This window comes from Pristiophorus japonicus, chromosome 8, assembly GCF_044704955.1.
Source record: "Pristiophorus japonicus isolate sPriJap1 chromosome 8, sPriJap1.hap1, whole genome shotgun sequence".
Taxonomy (NCBI): domain Eukaryota; kingdom Metazoa; phylum Chordata; class Chondrichthyes; family Pristiophoridae; genus Pristiophorus; species Pristiophorus japonicus.
The window spans coordinates 236,625,476-236,651,808 of record NC_091984.1 but is presented as its reverse complement, the minus strand read 5'-3'; the positions used below and the strand labels follow the sequence as shown (position 1 = coordinate 236,651,808).

The following is a 26,333-nucleotide window of genomic DNA, read 5'->3' as shown; positions in this document are numbered from 1 at the left end:
GGCCTCACCAATACCCTGTACAGTTGGAGCAGGACTTCTCTGCTTTTATACTCTATCCCCCTTTCAATAAAGGCCAACATTCCATTGGCCTTCCTGATTACTTGCTGTATCTGCATACTAACTTTTTGTGTTTCATGCACAAGGACCCCAGGTCCCTCTGTACTGAAGCACTTTGCAATTTTTCTCCATTTAAATTATAATTTGCTTTTCTATTTTTTCTGACAAAGTTGATAATCTCACATTTTCCCACATTATACTCCATCTGCCAAATTTTTGCCTGTCTATATCCCTTTGCAGATTTTTTGTGTCCTCCTCACAATTTACAGCAAACTTGGCTACATTACACTCGGTCCCTTCATCTAATTCATTCATATAGATTGTACATAGTTGAGGCCCCAGCACCGATCCCTGCAGCACCCCACTAGTTACCGTTTGCCAACCGGAAAATGACCCATTTATCCCGACTCTCTGTTTTCTGTTCGTTAGCCAATCCTCTATCCATGCTAATATATTACCCCCAACCCCATGAACTTTTATCTTGTTGTGGCACCTTATCGAATGTCTTCTGGAAATCCAAATACACCACATCCACTGGTTCCCCCTTAGCCATCCTGCTCGTTACATCCTCAAAGCAAAGAACTCCACAAATTTGTCAAACATGATTGCCCTGTAATGAAACAATATTGTCTCTGCTTGATTGAATTTTGCTTTCCGAAATGTCCTGCTACTGCTTCCTTAATAATGGACTGCAGCGTTTTCCCAACGACAGATGTTAGGCTAACTGGTCTATAGTTTCCTGCTTTTTGTCTGCCTTCTTTTTTAAATGGGGCCGTTACATTTGCGGTTTTCCAATCCACTGGGACCGCCCCAAATCCAAGGAATTTTGGTAGATTACAACCAATTCATCCACTATCTCCGCAGCCACTTCTTTTAAGACCCCAGGATGGAACTTGTCCACCTTTAGTCCCATTATTTTACTGAGTACGACTTCTTTAGTGATAGTGATTGTATTAAGTTTCTCCCTCCCTATAACCCCTTGATTATCTATGATTAGGATGTTTTTAGTGCCTTCTACCATGAAGACCAATACAAAATATTTCCTCAATGTCTCTGCCATTTCCCTATTTGGCATTATTAATTCCCCAGTCCCATCCTCTAGGGGACCAACATTTACTTTAGCCACTCTTTTCCTTTTTTTATATTTTGTGCTAGTTTACTTTCATAATCTATCTTCCCTCTCTTTATCACTTTTTTAGTCGTTCTTTGCTGGCTTTTAAAAGTTGCCCAATCCTTTGACCTCCCACTAATCCTGGCCACATTGTATGCCCTTGTTTCCAATTTGATACCATCCCTTATTTCCTTAGTTAGTCACGGATTATTATCCCTTCTCTTACAGTCTTTCTTTCTCAAGTGGGATATATTTTTGTTCAGAGTTATGAAATATCTCCTTAAATGTCTGCCACTGCTCATCAACCGTCTCACACTTTAATCTATTTTCCCAGACCACTATAGCCACCCTCTGAACACCAACATTTCCCAATCTCTCACCATTTAAAAAATACTCTGAGTGGATAACTTCACATTACTCCACATTATACTCCATGTTCTCGCCCGCTCACTTTGCCTGTTTATATCCCCATGAAGCCTCCTAGCATCCTCCTCACAACTTACATTCCCACCGAGCTTTGTATCATCAGCAAACTTGGATATATTACATTTGGTTCCCTCATCCAAATCATTGATATAGATTGTGAAAAGCTGGGACCTAAGCACCGATCCTTGCGGTATCCCACTAGTTACAGCCTGACAACCCGAAAATAACCCGTTTATTCCTACTCTCTGTTTTCTCTCCGTTAACCAATCTTCAATCCATACTAGTATATTACTCCCAATCCCACGAGCCTTCATTTTATTTAGTAACCTTTTGTGTGGCATCTTATCGACTGCCTTCTGAAAATCCAAATATACTACATCTACTGGTTCCCCTTTATGTATTCTGCTAGCGACAGATTTGTCAAACATGATTTCCCTTTCATAAATCCGTGTTGACTCTGCCCAATCTTATTATTCTCTTCTAAATGCCCTGTTGCCATGTCTTTAATAATAGATACTAGCACTTTCCCCACTACTGATGTCAGGCTAACTGGTCTGTAGTTTCCCGTTTTCTCTCTCCCTCCTTTCTTAAACAGTGGGACTTGAACCTACGACCTTCTGAGTCAGAGGCGAGAGAATGCGACGAACTGAGCCACGGCTGACATATATATACATATAAATATTCATATGTATATTCATATATATCTATGTATAAAGATGTGTGTGTATGTATATGCATGTTCTGAGTGAACACCCCAGTGAACACATACATGTATGTGTGTGTGTAATATACAGATGGTTCTAAGTCCCTGCCTCTTTTAAAAGGTCAGAAAAAAACAACAGAAAATAACTGGCTTTCTTTCCCTTTCCCATCAAAGATTTTATACTACCTACAATACTTGTCACTCTCTTTCCTGCACGATGAAAGTATCACAGGCTGCATGAGACCCTCAAATAGAACTCCCACCTACATCCGCGACTCCTCCAACACCCTCCGTCGCTTTAACAGTTTCCAGTTTCCCGGCCCCAACCGTCTCCCTTTCACTATGGACGCCCAATCCCTCTACACCCCCATCCCCCAGCAGGATGGCCTGAGGGCGCTCCGCTTCTTCCTCGAGCAGAGGCCCAACCCGTCCCCATCCCCCACCGTCCTCCTCCACCCGGCTGAACTTGTTCTCACATTGATCAACTTCTCCTTCAACTCCACTCACTTCCTCCAAATTAAAGGTATGGGAAACCACCTGGGTCCTCTTGTGGCTGCCTTTTTGTGGGATATGTGGAACATTCTTTGTTCCTGTCCTACTCGGGTCCCCTCCCTCACCTCTTTTTCCGGTGCATTGATGACTGTATCGGTGCCGTTTCCTGCTCTCGCCCTGAACTTGAAAATTTCATTCACTTTGCATCCAATTTCCACCCTTCCCTCACCTTCACATGGCCCATCTCCGACTCTTCCCTTCCCTTCCTCGGCTTCTCCGTCTCCATCTCTGGGGATAGGCTTTCGAACAGTATCCACTATAAACCCACTGACTCCCACAGCTAACTGGACTACACTTCTTCCCACCCTGCATCCTGTAAGGACTCCATTCCATTCTCCCAGTGTCTCCGTCTCCATCGCATCTGCTCTGACGACGCCACCTTTCACATTAGTGCCTCTGACATGTCTTCCTTTTTTCTCAACCGAGGATTCCCTTCCGCCGTAGTTAACATGGCCCTCAACCCTGTCCATTGTATCTACCGCACCTCTGCTCTCACCCCTTCCCCTCCCTCTCAGGACCACGACAGGTCCTTGTCCTCACCTTTCACCCCACCAGCTTCCACGTTCAACGGATCATCCTCTGCCATTTCCGCACCTCCAGCGTGATCCCACCACCAATCACATCTTCCCCTCCCCGCCCCTCTCAGCGTTCTGAAGGGACCGGTCCCTCCGCGACACCCTGGTCCATTCCGCAGTCACCCCCAGCAGCCCCTCCCCTTCCCACGGCACCTTCCCGTGCAAGCACAGGAGATGCAACACCTGCCCGTTTACCCCCTCCCTTCCCACTATCCAGGGCCCCAAGCACTCCTGCCAGGTGAAACAGCGATTTACTTGTACTTCTTGCAATGTAATATACTGTATCCGCGGCTCACGATGCGATCTCCTCTACATTGGGGAGACCGAGCGTAGATTGGGGGACCACTTTGCGGAACACCTCCGTTCAGTCCGTAAGTGTGACCCTGAGCTTCCGGTCGCCTGTCACTTTAATTCCCCGCTCCACTCCCACTCTGACCTCTCCGTCCTCGGCCTCCTGCTCTGTTCCAATGAAGCTCAACGTAAGCTCGAGGAACAGCACCCCATCTTTCGTTTAGGCACTTTACAGCCTTCTGGACTCAACATCGAGTTCAACAATTTCAGAGCATAACCTCTGCCCTTATTTGGCTCCCTTCCCCCTCCCCCCCACCCCCCGCCCCCCAGAACCTGTTTGTTTTTTCTCTGTGTCTCTAATGGCAGTTGGTCATTATCCCACCATTCACACCCTATCTTGACTAATGTTTTTCCAACTCCTGGCATTACCATTTGAATTCGGCCCATCACCGCCTTTGTCTCTCTAATCTCTCCTGCTTTCCACCCTATCACAGACCTTCCCTTTTGTTCTTTCCTCCCACCCCCCCCCCCCCCCCACCTTTCAGGTTAAGAATCCGTTCTTTTCAAACACTCTCCAGTTCTGACGAAGGGTCACCGACCCAAAACGTTAACTCTGCTTCCTCTCCACAGATGCTGCCTGACCCGCTGAGATTTCCAGCATTTACTGCTTTTATTCCAGATTCCAGCATCCGCAGTATTTTGCTTTTGCACAAATAGAACTCAGCTTGTGTACACATCTCATGTTCCATGGATTGCACACACACAGAGTTATTACAGCATGGAATGGTTTACCGTAATCTGCTTCTGAGGCAGAGATCACAACGTTTAAAAGGGAAGTGGATAAGTATTTGAAAGGGACAAAGATTCTTTGACCTGACCGTCCTGGGGCGAAGTGCTACCCACGCAGCACTGATGCGGAAACCATGGGCCCACAATTGCCTGATTTTCCACAGGGTTAAATTGTGAGACGCACAAATCAGGCACTAGGCACTCGCTGGGTGGGAAGTCATGAGACCCATTCACCACTGGGAGTGCCCGAGCAGCGGAAAGTGCCCTGTAAAATAATACAGGGCAATGGGATTAGAGCAGATAGCTCCCATTAATGAGGTGGCACCTTCAGCTACCTGGGCCCCGAGCTCTGGAATTCCCTCCCTAAACCTCTCCGCCTCTTTCTCAACCGCCTCCTTTAAGACGCTCCTTAAAACCCACCTCTTTGACCAAGCTTTTGGTCACCTGCCCTAATTTCTCCTGATGCGGCTCGCTGTCCATATCTCCCTTACGCCGCTGTGACACATTTGTTCTACGTTAAAGGTGCTAGATAAATGCAAGTTGCTGTTGTTGTACCTTTGGCCCCCTTGAACATTAGGGGGGAGAAATTTGGTACCTTCGCGCCTACAGTTAGCGCCTGGTGGGGCACTAACGGGGCGCTAAGAGAGTAGCGCCGTGGTGAGGCGAATCCAGCGACGCACGCCAAAATCCAGACCCTCTGTAGCGCTGCTGCTGCAAGTTAGCGCCGGGGATTTCAACGCCAGGCAGATCGTGATGTCAGTGAGTGTACAACGCTCGCTGGTCACCTGATCTGTAAAATTCATTGTCGCCGCTCCCCCTCCGCCCCCCCCCAGCCTTAGCACCTGGCCCCGACAGCGAGAGGGAGAGGAGGCATCGAGCCAGCTGATGCTCGCTCCAGGGGCGCTACTCAAAGGGACGATGAGTAATGAGTCGCAGTTGTCGGGTTACTGCTGTTTCACTGTTTCCTGGTCAGTTTGACATTGTGCACCAGTTGAATCCAGTCATTTAAAGGTTGTTTAGTCTCCGGAGTTTTGTGGCTACTAAATATTAATGACATTTTTATTCTCACAGCATATCAAAGCGCTGCACTAGAATGAGGTCCTGCAGCATCAATGAACCTCCCCTTTAAGAACTGGAAAGAGCCTGTGGCAATGATGATTTGCGATTAGACTGCCCCTGATATTGCTTAGCACTTTGAGTCTAAAGCCACTGAGCTAGGCCATTAGCAATTGATTTAGCACTCCAGCAATGAGACTTAATTTTGTGTGAAGCGTGATTCATTAGTGCCTGCCGCTTAATCTCAAACTTTTCTAAAGTTTCTGCCTATTCCTGGGCTATAATGAATTTCTCCCCCTTGGTACTTTGTCTGGTTTGGCTATGTGTGGATTACTGTCTAGCTGTGAAATGATACGTTGCCTAAGGCTCCTTTAGATAACTCATCTGATAACAGGATTAGTGAAGTAAATAATTAAACATGTCTATCTTGATTTTTGCTCAGTTGTAAAATTCTCACTCCCAGCACTTGCGGGAGCAAAATAGAGCTGCAGTTATACTGCGCTGCACTGGAGTGTGAAACTCAGCTGGCCAGAATGAAGTTATACTGCCAGCTGCGAATTGCTTTCTACACGCCAAGAGAGAACTCTCCGCAGGTGTGCTAATACCTGTCAATAGCCTCCCCTCCCTTCTACCCTGTCAGCTGTGGCTCAGTGGGTAGCACTTGTCCTGGGAGTCATAAAGTTGTGGGTTCAAATCTCACTCCAGAGACCTGAACGCAAATCCAGGCTGACACAAGTGCAGTGCTGAGGGAGTGCTGCACTGTCGGAGGTGCCGTCTTTCAGAGGTTAAACCGAGGCCCCGTCTGCCTTCTCAGGTGGATGTAAGAGATTCCACGGCACTATTTCGAAGAAGAGCAGGCGAGTTCTCCCCGGAGCCCTGGTGCCAATATTTAACCCTCAATCAACAGATTATATGGTCATTTATTCCATTGCTGTCTTTGGGAGCTTGGTGTGTGCAAACTGGTGGCCGCGTTTGCTACATTACAACAGTGACTACACTTCCAAACAAAAGTACTTAATTGGGTGTAAAGTCCTGAGGGAGCTCCTGAGTTCATGAAAGGCACTATAGAAATGTAAATTCTTTCTTTTAGGAGTATGTACTCTGAATTGTTGTAGATTCAGACAGAGCAAAATAAGGTGCAAAGAACATAAAAACATAAGAAATAGGAGCAGGAGTCGGCCATACGGCCCCTCGAGCCTGCTCCGCCATTTAATAAGATCATGGCTGATCCGATCATGGACTCAGCTCCACTTCCCTGCCCACTCCCCATAACCCCTTATCCCCTTATCGTTTAAGAAACTGTCTATCTCTGTCTTAAATTTATTCAATGTCCCAGCTTCCACAGCTCTCTGAGGCAGCGAATTCCACAGATTTACAACACTCTGAGAGAAGAAATTCCTCCTCATCTCAGTTTTAAATGGGCGGCCCCTTATTCTAAGATCGTGCCCTCTAGTTCTAGTCTCCCCCATCAGTGGAAACATCCTCTCTGCATCCACCTTGTCAAGCCCCCTCATAATCTTATAAATTTCGATAAGATCACCTCTCATTCTTCTGAATTCCAATGAGTAGAGGCCCAACCTACTCAACCTTTCCTCATAAGTCAACTCCCTCATCCCCGGAATCAACCCAGTGAACCTTCTCTGAACTGCCTCCAAAGCAAGTATATCCTTTCATAAATATGGAAACCAAAACTGCACGCAGTATTCCAGGTGTGGCCTCACCAATACCCTGTATAGCTGTAGCAAGACTTCCCTGCTTTTATACTCCATCCCCTTTGCAATAAAGGCCAAGATTCCATTGACCTTCCTAATCACTTGCTGTACTAAAGTTGTCTCATGTTCGTTGTGACAAGCTGTTAACAAAGGACCAGCTTTACTGATTGGCGCTCCTGGTGCAGCGCCTCACGGTCCGGAATTTGGGATTTGTGCTGAATGCAACAGGGCATCTGGGACCTGACTGAACAACAGGACCAACACGTCATCTCCTTAACCAAGCAGATTCAAGATATGAAAAATAAATATGGGAAGGACTGAGAAGGAGGGTGAATTCGAGGCAAATCAGGCACAGAAGCAGAATTAAACAGCAGGAAAGGAAGATTGGATCAAGAGATTAAAGAGATAGAAAGGAAAAGTAAAAAAGATTTAAAATTTAACGTTTTTTTAAATCTCCAACAATTCGCAACCTGAAGGAATGAGAATCCACACTATGAATTGTTCACTTTCTGAGCTAGAGAGGTTGATTGGTAATCATTAACAGTTATCATGTTATTAAGGGTACTTATGCTGTTAATTGCTAGACTTAACTTTCTGCGACGAGTTTAATGGCCAATTAATGCGCAATGCAGCAAATTCATTAACAATCCAGGGCCAGTTGAGAACAAGATGCTATTTTTGTGAAGTTAATGGTTTTAGCACAGTTTAATTAATTATATGAAAGAATTTTTTTAACATAAGGAGGAACAAATTCTCGGGAGCAAGGGGCATTCTCCCTGTGTCTGTCCTGCTCAACATTTATCCCTCAACCCACATCAACAACTTGCATTTATATAGCACCTTTAGCATAATAAAATGTCCCAAGGCGCTTCACAGGAGCACAATTTGACACCGAGCCACATATGGAGATGATGAGCTAGATGTAGTTGATAAACTAACAGCACGTGAACCACCGTTCCTGCTCAGGACGCGACTGCACAGCTGCCTCGTAGTCCCGTGCAGGCTGCTCACCGGCTTCTCATTGGGAGATTTGCCTGAAATTTTGAATGGGCCACGCAGCCCGTTAAAGGGACCGTGCACGCAAATAAAGATTAGCGGGGAAACTGATGTGAACAACAGATGCCATTATTAACGTGAAAATCCCACAGTAACTTGTGGCAATGAGGAGATACCCCATGAACTGTGAACCCCTACAAATTGCTGGTCCATTTGCAGATTAATAACGGGATCACACACAGTCAGTAGGTTGTGGGTTCAAGTCCAACTCCAGGGACTTGAGCACATTAATCTAGGCTGGCATTTTCAGTGCAGTACTGAGGGAGCGCTGCACTGCCGGAGGGGCAGTACTGAGGGAGCGCCGCAGTGTCGGAGGGGCAGTACTGAGGGAGTGCTGCACTGTCGGAGGGGCAGTACTGAGGGAGTGCCGCACTGTCGGAGGGGCAGTACTGAGGGAGTGCTGCACTGTCGGAGGGGCAGTACTGAGGGAGTGCTGCACTGTCGGAGGGGCAGTACTGAGGAAGCGCCACACTGTCGGAGGGGCAGTACTGAGGGTGTGCTGCACTGTCAGAGGGGCAATACTGAGACGGCGCCGCACTGTCGGAGGGGCAGTAATGAGGGAGCCCCGCACTGTCACAGGGGCAATATTGAGGGAAGGCCACACTGTCGGAGAGGCAGTACTGAGGGAGTGCTGCACTGTCGGAGGGGCAGTACTGAGGGACCGCTGCACTGTCGGAGGGGCAATATTGAGGGAGCGCCGCACTGTCGGAGGGGCAGTACTGAGGGAGTGCTGTACTGTCAGAGGGGCAATACTGAGGGAGCGCCGCACTGTCGGAGAGGCAGTACTGAGGGAGTGCCGCACTGTCGGAGGGGCAGTACTGAGGAAGCGTCGCACTGTTGGAGGGGCAGTACTGAGGGAGTGCCGCACTGTCGTAGGGGCAGTACTGAGGGAGTGCCGCACTGTCGGAGGGGCAGTACTGAGGGAGTGCCGCACTGTTGGAGCGGCAGTACTGAGGGAGCGCCGCACTGTCGGAGGGGCAATACTGAGGAAGCGCCGCACTGTTGGAGGGGCAGTACTGAGGGAGCACCGCACTGTCGGAGGGGCAATACAGAGGGAGCGCCGCACTGTCGGAGGGGCAGTACTGAGGGAGCGCCGCACTGTCGGAGGGGCAGTACTGAGGGAGCGCCGCACTGTCAGAGGGGCAGTACTGAGGGAGCGCCGCACTGTCAGAGGGGCAATATTGAGGGAACGCCACACTGTCGGAGGGGCAGTACTGAGGGAGTGCCGCACTGTCAGAGGGGCAGTACTGAGGCAGTGCTGCACTGTCGGAGGTGCAGTACTGAGGGCGTGCTGCACTGTCGGAGGGACAGTACTGATGGAGCACTGCACTGTTGGAGGTGCAGTACTGAGGACGTGCTGCACTGTCGGAGGGGCAATACTGAGGAAGCGCCGCACTGTCGGAGGGGCAATACTGAGGAAGCGCCGCACTGTCGGAGGGGCAATACTGAGGAAGCGCCGCACTGTTGGAGCGGCAGTACTGAGGGAGCGCCGCACTGTCGGAGGGGCAATACTGAGGAAGCGCCGCACTGTTGGAGGGGCAGTACTGAGGGAGCACCGCACTGTCGGAGGGGCAATACAGAGGGAGCGCCGCACTGTCAGAGGGGCAATATTGAGGGAACGCCACACTGTCGGAGGGGCAGTACTGAGGGAGTGCCGCACTGTCAGAGGGGCAGTACTGAGGCAGTGCTGCACTGTCGGAGGTGCAGTACTGAGGGCGTGCTGCACTGTCGGAGGGACAGTACTGATGGAGCACTGCACTGTCGGAGGTGCAGTACTGAGGACGTGCTGCACTGTTGGAGGTGCAGTACTGAGGACGTGCTGCACTGTCGGAGGGGCAATACTGAGGGAGTGTTGCATCGTTGGAGGGGCCGTCTTTCAGATGAGATGTTAAACCGAAGCCCCAGCTGCTCGCTCAGATGGACATAAAAGATCCCATGGCACCATTTCGAAGAAGAGCAGGGGAGTTCTCCCCAGTGTCCTGGGGCCTCAATCAACATAACAAAAAAACAGATGATCTGGTCATTATCACATTGCTGTGTGTGGGAGCTTGCTGTGCGCAAATTGGCTGCCGTGTTTCCCACATTATAACAGTGACTACACTCTAAAAGTACTTCATTGGCTGTGAAGTGCCGTGAGGCGTCCGGTGGTCGTGAAAGGCGCTATAGAAATGCAAGTCTTTCTTTTAATTTTTTTCAGCAAAATCTGCCCTAATATCTCATCATGTGGCTCGGTGTCATGTTTAGTCCGATCACGCTCCCACGAACCGCCTCGGGACGTCAAAGGCGCTATATAAATGCAAGTTCTTGTTATTGATGTGGGCTAGATGCGGGAAGAATGTTCCCGATGTTGGGGAAGTCCAGAACCCGGGGACACAGTCTAAGGATAAAGGGTAGGCCATTTAGGACCGAGACGAGGAGAAACTTCTTCACTCAGAGAGTTGTTAACCTGTGGAATTCCCTGCCGCAGAGAGTTGTTGAGGCCAGTTCATTGGATATATTCAAGAGGGAGTTAGATATGGCCTTTCCGGCTAAATGGATCAAGGGGTATGGAGAGAAAGCAGGAAAGGGGTACTGAGGTGAATGATCAGCCATGATCTTATTGAATGGTGGTGCAGGCTCGAAGGGCCGAATGGCCTACTCCTGCACCTATTTTCTATGTATCTATGTTTGAGGGATACATATCTAGACAATGGGAGGACTCCCTCTCGCATTTGCAGATTGTAACATAAATGATTTAATTGTGTTGAAGTACAGGGATTGCAACAACAACAAAAAATACTCTTTTTATTCAAATCAAACCAAGAATCTTCGCTGGATCTGTTGAGGCTTTAAGAGCATTGCATCGCGAATTAATGTGCTGTCTTTACGTCACTGTAATCCGACGTTGCTCGCCTATTTCTCTCTCTCTCTTCCCCCCCCCCAGCTTTGGATGGAGAGGGAAGAGCAGCCGGAGCGGAGTACGATGCAGTGCCGCCGGAGGAAGGAGGCAGGGCAGGGCAGGGCAGAGAGAGAGAGCGGACGGTGCATGCCACTGTGAAGCACAGCCACCTCTAGCCCGCCGCTTGTCCCCCAAACCTCCCCCCCCCCACCTCCTTGCATCGGGAGAACAAAAACCTCCCAGGAACAAGATCCTCCTTCAGCAGCGGCCGCTGCCAGGGGGAGATTGCTGGAGATTGCTGCGTTGCCAGATGCACACCAGCTAGCCAGCGCTCTGTGCACTTTCTCATTTGTGTCTAGCTCAGAGAGGCTGTGGGTTTTTTTTTGTTTGCAATCTGGATATCTGTGGGGTGGGGGGGGGCACCAGGTCTCACTTTCTCCCTGTCTCACCCACACCTCCCACCACTCCACCTCCCCCTCCCCAAAACCTCCAAACCCACCCCCAGGTGTTGCATTGAGGAGGCCAGATGTGCCCCCACCTGCACCCTCTGCACTTACATGGCACCCGCAAGAAGAATCAAAACTTTGTTGACCCTCAACATCTTCGTCTTCTTGGGCATCGTCCTCTTCTCGGTGTACTGTAGGGTCAGCGAGCGGTCCGAGGAGCTGGTCCAGGCCGTGCGCCAGACTGACCGCAGGGTCAGGAGCCGGGGGCCCCAGGATGAGGTGCTGAAGGACAAGGAGAACATCTTGCAAAGGCTGGACCATCTGGAAGAAGTGGTTTACAGTCAGCTGAACGGTAACGTGGATTTTTTTGTTCTTGTAAATTAGCCGCATGTCTCTTCTTGGCTCGAAGGAACTATCTGTCAATCACTTCTCCAACGTTGCTCAGACTACCTGAGCAACTTTTTTCAGTGTTTTATTGGTGGGGGGTGGGGGAATTGGGGCTTGCTGTTCTCACGATGTCCCCAAACGTCTTTCGGATGCGACGTTAAACCGAGACCCCCCCGTCTGCCCTCTCGGGTGGGCGTAAAAAGACCCCGCGGCCACTATTTCGAAGAAGAGCAGTGGGGGTGGGGGTTCTCCCCGGTGACCTGGGGCCAATATTTATCCCTCAATCAACATAACAAAAAAAAAAATCAGATTATCTGGGTCATTATCACATTGCTGTTTGTGGGAGCTTGCTGTGCGCAAGTTGGTTTCCCACATTACAACAGTGACCACACTCCAAACGTGCTTCATTGGCTGTAAAGCACTTTGGGACATCCAGTGGTCGTGAAAGGCGCTATAGAAATGCAAGTCTTTCTTTTCATTACAATTCCATTGCCTGCGACAGAGTGACTCTAGGCTCCATCTGTGTTTGTAGCTGCCACAGTTGTGTACAATTACTTTACAAATGATAACTTGTTTGGGCTGAACGGATTTTTAAATAAATAGAAAGATCTTGCATTTCTATAGCACCGTTCACGACCGCAGGGCATCCCAGTGCGCATTACACCCAATGAAGTACTTTTTTTTTGAAGTGTAGTCACTGTTGAAAATTAGGGAAATGCGGCGGCCAATTTGTGCACAGCAAGCTCCCACAAACTGCAATGAAATACTGACTCAGATTATCTGATTTAAAAAAAAATAATAATGTTGGTTGAGGGATAAATATTGGCCCAGCCAGGACACATTCACCCCCCTGCTCCTCTTTTGAAATAGTGCTGGGGGTTGGGGGGGTGGGAGGCCTTTTATGTCCACCTGAGAGGGCAGACAGGGGGCCTCGGTTTAACGTCTCATCTGACAGCGAGCTGAGACACTCCTTCAGTGCCAGTCTCTGGATTTTTGTGCTCAAGTCTCTGGAGTGCGGACTGTGAAGACACAACCTTCTGACGGCGAGGGTGTTACAAACATTTACGTGGGAGTCACTCTCGGAGCTAAGCTTGGTACACAATTAAATGTATTATTATGCGGTAGTGGGGCAGTTTTATCCAGCCCAGGGATTTTAATCAGGGCAACCCACAATGGCTGTGGTGTGTGGGGTTGCCATGGAAACAGTAGTAAATTACCCAACATGGACAAAAGACTTCAAGATATTTTATTAGTTGAGAACAGGCAGTTGGTTTAGTTTCGAGCAGGTGGACATTTAAAATGCGCGTTCATTTCGAAACCTGTATCCCTAATATATTTTGTCTTACTTGCCGACTGTGTTCAGATGTCAGTTTAATTTAACTCATTGTTTGAAAGCGTTGCAGTGCGATTCTCACCACAGTTTCATGCTGACCAACATGCAGACAAAGCATCTCTCGAATGCAACCCATATGGTAAACCCTCGCAGCATTCAATCCTGCATCCCATAGCAATCAGCTCGTAAGCAGTAAGCCTGCACTGCAATAAAAACACTCAATCCTGGAAATACTCAGCGGGTCAGGCAGCATCTGCAGAGAGAGAAAAACAGAGTTAACGTTTCAGGTCGGTGACCCTTTCGTCAGAACTGGAAAAAGTTAGTGATGCAACGGCAAGTGTAGGGGTAGGGAAAGGAGGGAGGGCAGGAAAGAACAAAAGGGAAGGTCTGTGATTGGGTGGAAGGCAGGAGAGATTAGAGAGACAAAAGTGATGATGGTGAGAGACAAAGGTCGACTAAATGTTGATTTAAAATATGGAATCTTTTCATACTCGTACCAAGTCCCGTTCGCCCATCACCCCCTGTGCTCGCTGACCTAAATTGGTTTCTGGTTAAGCAACGCCTCAATTTAAAAATTCTCATCCTTGTTTTCAAATCCCTCCATGGCCCTCGCCCCTTCCTATCTCTGTATCCCCTCCAACCCCACAACCCCCCGAGATCTCTGCGCTCCTCCAATTCTGGCCTCTTGAGCATCCCTGATTATAATCGCTCCACCATCGGTGGCCGTGCCTTCTGTTGCCTGGGCCCCAAGCTCTGGAACTCCCTCCCTAAACCTCTCCGCCTCTCTCTACCTCCTTTAATACGCTCCTTAAAACCTCCCTCTTTGACTAATCTATCTCAATATCTCCTTATGTGGCTCGGTGTCAAATTTTGTCTGATGATCACTCATGTCTTGGAACGTTTTACTATGTTAAAGGTGCTATATAAATATAAGTTGTTGTAGAACCCTTACTTATTGCAAAGTTTACCATTTGTTCCCTCAGTTTAAATTCCCTCTCCTCTGAGTCAGAAGGTTGTAGGCTCAAAACCCCACTACCGACATAAGCTCAGAATCCAGGCTGACACTCCCAGTGCAGTGCTGAGGGAGTGCTGCACTGTCGGAGGTGCCGCACTTTGGATGAAACTTTAATCCGAGGCCCCATCTGCCCATTCAGGTGGACGTAAAAGAGCAGAGGAGTTATCCCCGGTGTCCTGGGGCCAATATTTATCCCTCAACCAACATCACTAAAACAGATTATCTGGTCATTATCACATTGCTGTTTGTGGGAGCTTGCTGTGCGCACATTGGCTGCCGCGTTTCCCACATTACAACAGTGACTACACTCCAAAAGTACTTCATTGGCTGTAAAGCGCTGTGAGACGCCCGGTGGTCGTGAAAGGCGCTATAGAAATGCAAGTCTTTCTTTCTCTCGCTGTTTGGCAGTGCAATGAAGGAATTTTAAAATTTGCTTCTAAAAAAAAAATTGTTTACTATTTGGATGTATTGGTTCAAAACATTTGCGTTCAAATCAATTTTTCAAACAGACTATATCAGGCAGATTGTCAACACGTTGACTGGTCCACATCGTTATGCAATCCATCTGAACGGAATGATAAAATGTTATAAGTAGGACACACAGGATACAAATAAAAAAACTCTTGCACAGACCAAAGCTGCGTAGTTTTAATGCCTGGCTCTCTCCGATGTGTCCTTTTTTCGGAGTCCACGATTATCTTGTTTTAGTTTCTGAAGCTTTGATTCCATTCTCGTAACTCGTTCCGTCATCTAATGGTAATTCTATTTTTCCAAATTAACAGTTTTGCCGGAGATACTGCCTCCATTTCATAGCACCTTAGTTTCTGCGATGGATGGAGGAAATAATTGAACACCTTTTTTTTTCTTGCAGGTCCGTAGGGACTGCAGATGCCTGCAATTTGCATTTTCAGACGATTGTATTAAATTGAGGGTGTTAAAGTGTGAAGGGAAGTCTATGTGTCTGAGGAACGCATTGGGAATCCAATAATTTGAATAAAATGGATCACACAGATGAGGAAATTACATAGAATTTGTTTTATCCATTCATGGATAGGCTGGGCTTGTTTTCTTTGGAACAGAGGAGGCCGAGGGGAGATTTTATTGAGGTGTATACAATTATGAGGGGCCTGGATAGTGGATAGGAAGGATCTATTTCCCTTAGCAGAGGGGTCAATAACCAGGGGGCATCGATTTCAAGTAATGGGTAGGAGGTTTAGAGGGGATTTGAGGGGAGGTTTTTTTCACCCAGAGGTGGGTGGGGGTCTGGAACTCACTGCCTGAAAGGGTGGTCGAGGCAGAGACCCTCACCACATTTAAAAAGTACCTGGATGTACACCTGAAGTGCCGTAACCTACAGGGCTACGGACCGAGAACTGGAAAGTGGGATTAGGCTGGGTGGCTCTTTGTCGGCCGGCACGGACACGATGGGCCGTAATGGCCTCCTTCCGTGCTGTAAATTTCTATGATTCTATGGGATGTGGGCATCGCTGGCAAGGCCGGCATTTATTGCCCATCCCTAATTGCCCCTTGAGAAGGTGGTGGTGAGCCACCTTCTTGAACCGCTGCAGTCCATGTGGTAAAGGTGCTCCCACAGTGCTGTTAGGGAGGGAGTTCCAGGATTTTGACGATGAAGGAACGGCCGATATATTTCCAAGTCAGGATGGTGTGTGACTTGGAGGGGAACGTGGAGGTGGTGGTGTTCCCATGCGCCAGCTGCCTTGTCCTAAGTGGTAGAGGTTGCGGGTTTGGGAGGTGAACAGCACAGAAGCAGGCCATTCGGCACAACGGATCCATGCCCTTTATGCTCCACACGAGCCCCGTCCCACCCCTCTCCATCTCACCCCATCACCATATCCCTCTATTCCGTTCTCCCTCTTGTGTTTATCCAGTTTTCCCTCATAGTTAGAAGCGGTGCGATGGATCTTTTTGTCACCGATCTAGAATCCAATGGTGGAATTTTTAACTGTGCTGAAATATTTGCATTGTTATTTGTTTGACGTTCAATCACTTACCAGGAACAGTAATAAACTCTATCACTGTCTACTGTAACAGTTTTAAATAATCCAGCCCGATGCTGTTTAGGCAATGTGGAATAACAATCCTTACAAGTACTGGTTACCGAATTAGCTAAAGGAAGAATTGCTTTTCTCGTGCGTTTTATGATCACCGGATATTCCAATGAAAAAAGAAAGACTTTCATTTAAATAGCGCCTTTCATGACCACTAGACGTCTCAAAGCACTTTCCATCTAATTAAGTACTTTTTGAAGTGTAGTCACTGTTGTAATGTGGGAAACGCGGCAGCCAATTTGCACACAACAAACTCCCACAAACAGCAATGTGATAATGACCAGATAATCTGTTTTAATGAGTTGGTTGAGGGATAAATATTGGCCCCAGGACACCGGGGAGAACTCCCCTGCTCTTCTTCAAAATAGTGCCACGGGATCTTTTACATCCACCTGACGGGGCAGACCGGGCCTCGGTTTAACGTCTCATCCGAAAGACGGCACCTCCGACAGTGCGGCGCTCCCTCAGTACTGCCCCTCCGACAGTGCGGCGCTCCCTCAGTACTGCCCCTCCGACAGTGCGGCGCTCCCTCAGTACTACAGTTGGAGTGTCAGCCTAGATTTTTGTGCTCAAGTGTCTGGAGTGGGACTTAAGCCTACAACCTTTTGACTCCTCAGGTGAGAGTGCTACCCACTGAGCCACTGCTGACACTTAAACACTATATTTGAGCTTGAATTACGTCAGATCGTTAATCGAACCAATATTGCTCCAGACTATTTTCTGCGCTATTAGCAGATTTCCCATGACATTGCTCACCAGTATTCAGATGATCCTTGTTCTGTAAGGACAAGAGAGTGTTATACCACGCGATGCACAATGTATTATTTCAATCTATGAGATGTGGTTGCCTTTAACCAGGACTGCCCCTTTAAGGGCGCAAAGTCTAATTGTTGTGAATGCAACATCCTGAGGTCAAGTAAGAATGAATTGCTGCTGATGAGTTAAATTTACAGATGGGCGGTTACTTGTAAATGTTGTCGCTCCAGACCAGAAGAACCCAACTCGAAATAGCTGCCTTTCTTTGATGGGTTAGCAGTGTAATGACTCAAAGTTGGGTTTTAATCTATAGGCCAGTGATGGAAAAATAAGCTACCTCTGTCATTAAATTAGTATTGGTAATAGGTGGCTTGCTCAGACCCAATGCTTGACGTTTATATTTTGACCATGTGAGCAAAAACCAAGTCCGAGGCTTTATTTGCTCCTGTCGCAGTCCGGTTTCCAATCTGTCGCGCGCCAAAAATGGCTTTCATTAAATTTCACGGAGATTGCATCAAATCACAATGCAATCACTGAATATTGTTCGAAATCAAAACATTCAGAAAGAAAGTGTGCCCCAATGCAAAGGATGCTTGGTGAGATAGTGTCACATTCCTTCATCATCATAGGCAGTCCCTCGGAATTGAGGAAGACTTGCTTCCACTCTAAAAGTGAGTTCTCAGGTGACTGAACAATCCAATACAGGAATTACAGTCTCTGTCACAGGTGGGACAGACAGTGGTTGGAGGAAAGGGTGGGTGGGACTGGTTTGCCGCACGCTCCTTCCGCTGCCTGCGCTTGCTTTCTGCATGCTCTCGGCGACGAGACTCGAGGTGCTCAGCGCCCTCCCGGATGCACTTCCTCCACTTAGGGCGGTCTTTGGCCAGGGACTCCCAGGTGTCGGTGGGGATGTTGCCTTTTATCAGGGAGGCTTTGAGGGTGTCCTTGTAACGTTTCCTCTACCCACCTGGGGCTCGCTTGCCGTGTAGGAGTTCCGAGTAGAGCGCTTGCTTTGGGAGTCTTGTGTCGGACATGCGGACAATGTGGCCCGCCCAACGGAGCTGGTCGAGTGTGGTCAGTGCTTCACATTCCTTATCATAACAGGAACACGGTTACCTGATTGACCTAATGCTCCTCGAAGCTCAAGTACCCAAGGATGGTGGCTATTTATTTCTAGAGGTATAGAATTGAAAAGTAGGGAAGTTATGCTGAACCTGTATCGAACCTCGGTTAGACCACACTTGGAGCACTGTGTACAGTTCTGGTCGCCATATTCAAAAAAGGATATGGAGGCACTGGAGAGGGTGCAGAGAAGATTTACAAGAATGATACCAGAAATGTGAGGGTATAATATGAGGAAAGGATGAACAAGCTGGGTCTCTTTTCTCTCAAAAAGAAGGCTGGGAGGTGACCTGATAGAGGTCTTTAAAATGATGAAAGGTTTTGATCGAGTGGATACAGACAGAATGTTTCCACTTGTGGGGAAGAGCATAACTAGAGGCCATCAATATAAGATAGTCACCAAGAAATCCAATGGGGAATTCAGAAGGAACTTCTTTACCCAGAGAGTGGTGAGAATGTGGAACTTGCTGCCACAGGGAGGGGTTGAGGCAAATAGTATCGATGCATTTAAGGGGAAGCTAGATAAACACATGGGGGAGAAGGGAATAGAGGGTTATGCTGATAGATTTAGATGAGGAAAGACGGGAGGAGGCTCGAGTGGAGCATAAACGCCAGCATGGACTGGTTGGGCCCAATGGCCTGTTTCTGTGCTGTATATACGACGTAATCCTAAGTAATCTCTCATCAAATTGGACTTCTCTTGGTCATCTTTAGTGTAGATCCTTTCTCCAAAGTTGCATTCAAAGCTTCTCTGTTGTATTGTTTGCCAAATTATCTTTACCTATTTATTTCCTAATTACACGATATAAGCAGAGCAATGAAACTATGTCTAAGACTTGGAACGCACTTGGCTAACCGACACCACTTGTCACGGGGTTCTAACCACATCTCACGCGCCACCTTTATTTCCTCGTTGTACACACATCTTCCGAAGTATTCCCTTATCGAGACTTTCCAGCCATGATTCTGTGTTGGGCATGTTTTAGTTATAATGGGTCGCTGTTCAAACTGTGTGTTGGCTGGTTGGATTATTGATTTGAAACTAGCTTTTGTTAGGCAGGCTGTTCAGTGTTTGGGCTGTAATCGTACGTAAGTGTGATGGATGTGGTTAGAAAGCCATCGAATCTCACCGCACAGAAGGAGGCCATTCGGCCCATCGAGCCTGTGCCAGCTCTGTGAGTGAGCGATCCAATCAGTCCCACTCCCCCCGCTCTTTCCTCACAGCCTTGCAATTTTTTAAGTAGAGATCCACTTTGAAAGTTACAATTGCTCTCACCGTCCTTTCTGGCAACGCATCCCAGATCACAACAACTCGCTGCGTAAAACGGTTCTCCTCATTTCCCCCTGGTTCTTTGTCCAATTGTCTTCAATCTGTGCCCTCTGGCAACCGTTTCTCCTTATTTACTCTTATCAAAACCCGTCATAATTTTGAACACCTATTAAATATCCTCTTAACCTTCTCTTCTCTAAGGAGAACAATCCCAGCTTCTCCAGTCTCTCCACATAACTCTAGTCCCTCATCCCTGGGACCACCGGGTAAATCTCCTCTGCACCCTCTCCAAGGCCTTGAAGTCCTTCCTAAAACGTGGTGCCCAGAATTGGACACAATCCTCCAGCTGGGGCCGAACCCAGTGTTTTATAAAATGGATGTTGAATTATAATTTCTACTCAGATACAGAATCAGAGAAATAAATATAGAACATGCTGCAAACACTCAGCGGGTCAGGCAGTATCTGTGGAGAGAGAAACAGAGTTAACGTTTCAGGTCGATGACCTTTCTGAGTCAGAAGGTCATGGGTTCAAGTCCCACTCCAGGGACTTGAGCACATAAATCTAGGCTGACACTCCCAGTGCAGTACTGAGGGAGCGCTGCACTGTCGAAGGTGACGTCTTTCGGATGAGACGTTAAACCGAGGCCCCGTCTGCCGTCTCAGATGGATGTAAAAGATCCCACGGCCACTATTTCGAAGAAGAACAGGAGAGTTATACATGGTGCCCTGGGGCCAATATTTCTCCCTCAATCAACGTCACTAAAATAGATGATCTGGTCATTATCACATTGCTGTTTATGGGAGCTTGCTGGGTGCAAATTGGCTGTCGCATTTCCCACATTACAACAGTGGCTACACTCCAAAAGTACCTCATTGGCTGTAAAGCGCTTTGAGACGTCCGGTGGTCATGAAAGGCGCTATATAAATGCAAGCCTTTCTTTCTCTCCTGTTGAAGCATTCCATCCAATAATCCTCTGTGTGAAAAGCATTTTCCCACATGTCTCCTTTCATTCTTCCAAATGATTACCCTCAGTCCGTGCCCCACTTGTTAGCGATGCACCAATCAGTGGAAATGGTCACTGTCTTCTCCTCTGAAAATCTTTCACAATTCTCATGATAGCCCATTACACTCGCCTTAAACCTCTTTGATCTACTGGGAGAGAAAAAAACTACTCCAATTTTTCCTAGCCTTTCTTCATAACTACAAGCTCCCATTCCTGCTATCATTTTAATCAATCTTTCGCTGCACTCTCTCTCCATGGATGTAGTATTCTTCCTACAATGCATGCGGCAAACACCGGCTATTCCGATCTGGCAAGCTTCTGGCCTCACAGATCTCCCACATCTTGGGGAGGAGGACATTCCTGCGGGCGAGATTGGGCTATTTACCCATCCCTTGCCCAGCGGAAGCCCTTAAAACTCTTGCGCCTGGTAAAAGCGGGCACATAGCCTACCTTTATCAGCGTAAGAGTTTTACAACATATCAAAAACCTATAAAAATAACATTTAAAAATACATATTTCTGTTAAAAACCCTGCCCACTCAGGTAATTTTATTTTAAACCATAATTAAAACTTTTTTAAAAAATCCGGCAAATGTTTCTTTTTCAATAACATTTCTATCAACTTTAATTTCTATAATGTATTTATGTGAGGTGGTTTTAAAATTGTTTATGTAGTGTTTGGGGTGTTTCTCATTCATAGTAATAGTTGGTTCGGACTTACAAAACTCTTATTACGATGAATGAGAAAATACGTTACCATGATTGGGTGTCCAGGCCCACGTGACTCCTGCGGACGTCCCGACATGAATGCGCTCCGTTGCGCAAGAAGAGGAGGCCTCAAGTCCGGGATCTCTGGCACTGGGCGTTCGACCAAAAGGTAAGTGCGCATCTTCTGTCCTATTTTTAGTCGAACGCCCGCGGGAAGAAAAAAACTGTGATTTCACGGCCAATATTCCAACTGCGGCCCCGTCAATGTCTCAAATTAATTCAAACCTCATCTCCTTGCTTTTATATTCAATGTCCTTATGCATGAAACCCAGAGTCCTATTTGCCATTGTACAACCTTTTCTACCTTTGAAGATCTGTGCACCGACACCCCTGAGTCTCTCTACCCCTCCACTCTGCAAAGGATTTTACATTATTCCATTTCAAATACGCGTCTGATTACCTTTTAAGTGATGTATAGTCTCTGGTTCAGTACACACTTGTGAAAAAAACCCTCTAACTTCCTCTTAAAGTTTCTCGTGATAATTCTGAGTCTGTCTCATCATTACTGATTTTCCAGCCGGTGGAAATATTCCCTCACTGTTTTCTCAAACCGTAAAATATTTTAATGAATGCTAATAAATCTGCCCTGTTTCTATTCCTATGACATAGCTCCAGTTTTTCAAGGTTTTCGTCAGTACTGTAACTTTGTTTAATATTTGCCTTTCTGTGTTCTTTCTCCCCAAAAGGGACTACTTCACATTTCTGCATTAAACTGCACTTGCCAACTATCTGCCCATTGTGACAACATGTCTTGTATGCATTCTCATGTTTTGTCATGGCCCCTACATTTGTATCAGCAAACTTCAATTTTCTTCTTCTTTTGTCTAAGACCAAATCATTGATAACAATAGAAAACAAAAGAGATCTCAGCACAGATCCCTCCCAGAACTATACTCAAATCTTGACAATCAAAGAAAGAAAGACTTTCATTTATATAGCACCTTTCACGACTTCAGGGTGCCCCAAAGTGCTTTACAGCCAACATTTGAAGTGTAGTCACTGTTGTAATGTAGGAATCGCAGCAGGCAATTTGCGCACAGCAAGCTCCCACAAACAGCAATGCGATAATGATCAGACCATCTATTTTACTGATGCTGGTTGAGGGATAAATATTGGCCAGGGCACCAGGAAGAAGTCCTATGCTCTTCTTCGAAATAGTGGGATATTTTACGTCCGTCTGAGACGGCAGTCGGGGCCTCGGTTTAACTTCTCATCCAAAAGACGCCACCTCTGGCAGTGCTGCACTCCCCCAGTATGGCACTGGAGTGTCAGCCTAGCATTTGTGCTCAAGTCTCTGGATTGGGACTTGAACCCACAATCTTCTGACCCAGAAGTGAGAGTGCTGACCACTGAGCTGAACCACGGCTGACAGATAAAAAGCTTCCATTTCTTAAACCTCTCTTAATCACTTTCCCTTTAGTACCCTGCACCTTCATTTTTGTAACAAATCTAGCATGTGGCTCATTACCAAATCTGAAAATCCAGAGATACAGCCATCATACTCCCTTTATCTATACACCGTGCTTTAAGATTCTGAGGGGCTTGACAGGATAGTTGCTGAGAGATTGTTTCCTCAGAGACTAGCACAAACTCATTTAAGACTGAAATGAGCAGGAATTTCTTCACTCAGGGTTGTGAATCCTTGAAATTCTCCAGCCAGAGAACTGTGGATGCTCAGTCGTTGAGTCCGGAGATGAGGGTCTTTACCTTATGATGATAGATTGAGTAGACTGGGTCTTTACTCGTTGGAGTTCAGAAGGATGAGGGGTGATCTTATAGAAACATTTAAAATAATGAAAGGGATAGACAAGATAGAGGCAGAGAGGTTGTTTCCACTGGTCGGGGAGACTAGAACTAGGGGGCACAGCCTCAAATTACGGGGGAGCCAATTTAAAACCGAGTTGAGAAGGAATTTCTTCTCCCAGAGGGTTGTGAATCTGTGGAATTCTCTGCCCAAGGAAGCAGTTGAGGCTAGCTCATTGAATGTATTCAAGTCACAGATAGATAGATTTTTAACCAATAAGGGAATTAAGGGTTATGGGGAGCGGGCGGGTAAGTGGAGCTGAGTCCACGGCCAGATCAGCCATGATCTTGTTGAATGGTGGAGCCGGCTCGAGGAGACTCCTGCTCCTAATTCTTCCGTTCTTTCTTCAAAACATGAATTGCTAGGAATGTCCTGCCCGCGAACTATCCCTGCTGAGTTCATGGGGGAGAAATTAGCCTCCTTTCTGCCTCCCTTTAGCGCCTCTGGGGGGAGATAATGGCACTCTAACGGCTTTTCATAACGACGTGGTGAGAGTACCGACACCCGCGGATGTCCCTTGCAGGTTAGCAGCGGCGGTAAACCTCAAAGCCTCGATCTCCTGCGCCCCCTGCAGATCGTAACGTCATCCGGTGCTCTGCGCCCCGTTACCGCCTGGATGCTAAATTCGCTCCCACCCTCCCTGCGGCATCGCTGGACAGCAACACCGGCAGCTTCCGGAGGCATGGTGAGCTCGCCCAGCCGCTTGTGCAGGCATTGACGGCCAGGTAGGCAGCATGTTATCCTGAGCCCACTGTGATGCTGTTTAATGTTTCCCCACAGCACGTTTGAGCAGTCCTGCGCTCTCACAGTGCTTGGGGCCGCTCTTCGCGGTTCGCAGGCCACATCGCCCACCATTCCCAGCCTTCGACATTCGATAACATGCCACAAAAAAGATTACTGCACAAGATAAAAGTTAACGGAGTTGGGGGTATTATATTAGCATGGATAGAGGATTGGCTAATGAACAGAGAGTCGGGATAAATGGTTCATTCTCTGGTTGGCAATCAGTAACTAGTGGGGTGCCGCAGGGATCAGTGCTGGGACCCCAACTATTTACAATCTATATTAACGACTTGGAAGAAGGGACTGAGTGTAACGTAGCCAAGTTTGCTGACGATACAAAGATGGGAGGAAAAGCAATGTGTGAGGAGGACACAAAAAACCTGCAAAAGGACATAGACAGGCTAAGTGATTGGGCAAAAATTTGACAGATAGAGTATAATGTGGGAAAGTGTGAGGTTATGCACTTTGGCAGAAAAAAAATCAAAGAGCAAGTTATTATTTAAATGGAGAAAGATTGCAAAGTGCCGCAGTACAGCGGGACCTGGGGGTACTTGTGCATGAAACACAAAAGGATAGTATGCAGGTACAGCAAGTGATCAGGAAAGCCAATGGAATGTTGGCCTTTATTGCAAAGGGGATGGAGTATAAAAGCAGGGAAGTCTTGCTACAGTTATACAGGGTATTGGTGAGGCCACACCTGGAATATTGTGTGCAGTTTTGGTTTCCATATTTTAAGAAAGGATATACTTGCTTTGGAGGCAGTTCAGAGAAGGTTCACTAGGTTGATTCCAGAGATGAGGGGGTTGACTTATGAAGATAGATTGAGGAGGTTGGACCTCTAATCATTGGAATTCAGTAGAATGAGAGGTGATCTTATTGAAATGTATAAGATTATGAGGGGGCTTGAAAAGGTGGATACAGAGAGGATGCTTCTACTGATGGGGGAGACTAGAACTAGAGGGCATGATCTTAGAATAAGGGGCCGCCCATTTAAAACAGAGATGAGGAGGAATTGCTTCTCTGAGGGTTGTACATCTGTAGAATTCGCTGCCTCAGAGAGCTGTGGAAGCTGGGACATTGAATAAATTTAAAACAGAAATAGACAGTTTTTTAAACAATAAGGGGATAAGGGGTTATGGAGAGTGGGCAGGGAAGTGGAGCTGAGTCCATGATCAGATCAGCCATGATCTTATTGAATGGCGGAGCAGACTCGAGGGGCCGTATGGCCGACTCTGCTCCTATTTCTTATGTTCTTATGTTCTGGGCAACGCCCCTCAGGAGGGATATATCGGCCTCGAAGGGGGAGCAGTGCAGATTCACCAGACTGATACCTGAGGCTAAAAGGGTTAAATTATGAAGACAAGTTGCATAGAATAGGCTGGTGTTCCCTCGAGTGTAGACGATTGCTGGATGATCTAATCGAGGTGTTGAAGATGATTAAAGGGTTCGATGGGGTAGATCGAGAGAAACTATTCCCTCTGGTGGGGGGAGTCCAGAACAAGGGGCCGAACATTAAAATTAGAGCCAGGCCGTTCAGGGGTGATGTCAGGAGGCACTTCCTCACACAAAGGGCAGTGGGAATCTGGAACTCTCGCCTCCAAAAATGCTGTTGAGGCTGGGGGTCAATTGGAAATTTCAATCCTCAGATCGATGGTCATTTGTTAGGCGAGGATATTAAGGGTTATGCAACCAAGGAGGGTAGATGGAGTTAAGATACAGATCAGTCGTGATCTCATTGAATGGCCTCCTCCGGTTCCTATATTCCAATACCGACTGACAGGCAAGAGCACAAGGCACCTACGATTTTCGAGTTCACGAAATGGCAAACGCACTCACCTACAAGTTGCGATGCTGCCTGTGTTTTGAGAGGCTGAGGTGTTGCCTATATCAGTCACACTCTTAAAGCAGGGGTAGGCTCGCAGCGTGGTGCTGGGTCAGTTGTTCATTTTAAACCTGAGATTGATAGATTTTCATTAACCAAAGGTGTTAAGGGATATGGGGCCAAAGGCGGGTTTATGGAGATAGGTCGCAGAACAGCCACGATCTCATTGAATGGCGGAACAGGCTCGAGGGGCTGAATGGCCTCCTCCTGTTCCTACGTGTGGTGCTGATTTAACTATATCGCAAGGAGAAAATAAAAAGTTACCTACTCGGGTCTAACGCACAATGCGGGGGCTGTGTGCCCTTTGAGCACCCTCAGCACACACAATGGGCCATGATCAGTTAGCTGCACATTCGGGTTAGCATGGAAACACCCCTCGGAGAGGGTGCAGAGGAATTTACAAGAATGATTCCAGGGGAGGAGGGGCTTCAGTTATATGGAGAGACCGGAGAAACTGGGGCTGTTCTCCTCAGAGCAGAGAGGATGAA

The 26,333-nt window shown here is 47.4% G+C and overlaps 1 protein-coding gene across 4 annotated transcripts in view; it reads left to right on the top strand.

Annotated features, from left to right (window-relative positions):
* The window catches only part of galnt9 (polypeptide N-acetylgalactosaminyltransferase 9), a 443,197-nt gene that overhangs the window by 42,745 nt on the left and 374,119 nt on the right, over positions 1–26,333 (top strand). For 2 of the 4 annotated variants that reach the window (XM_070888120.1, XM_070888119.1), the window contains exon 1: positions 11,265–12,004. The exons of the other annotated variants lie outside the window; for them this stretch is intronic. In XM_070888120.1, the coding sequence (XP_070744221.1) occupies positions 11,764–12,004 (241 nt within the window). In that variant the 5' untranslated portion in view covers positions 11,265–11,763. Of the gene's footprint in view, positions 1–11,264; positions 12,005–26,333 lie in introns of those variants that run through there. 4 annotated transcript variants of the gene reach the window in all.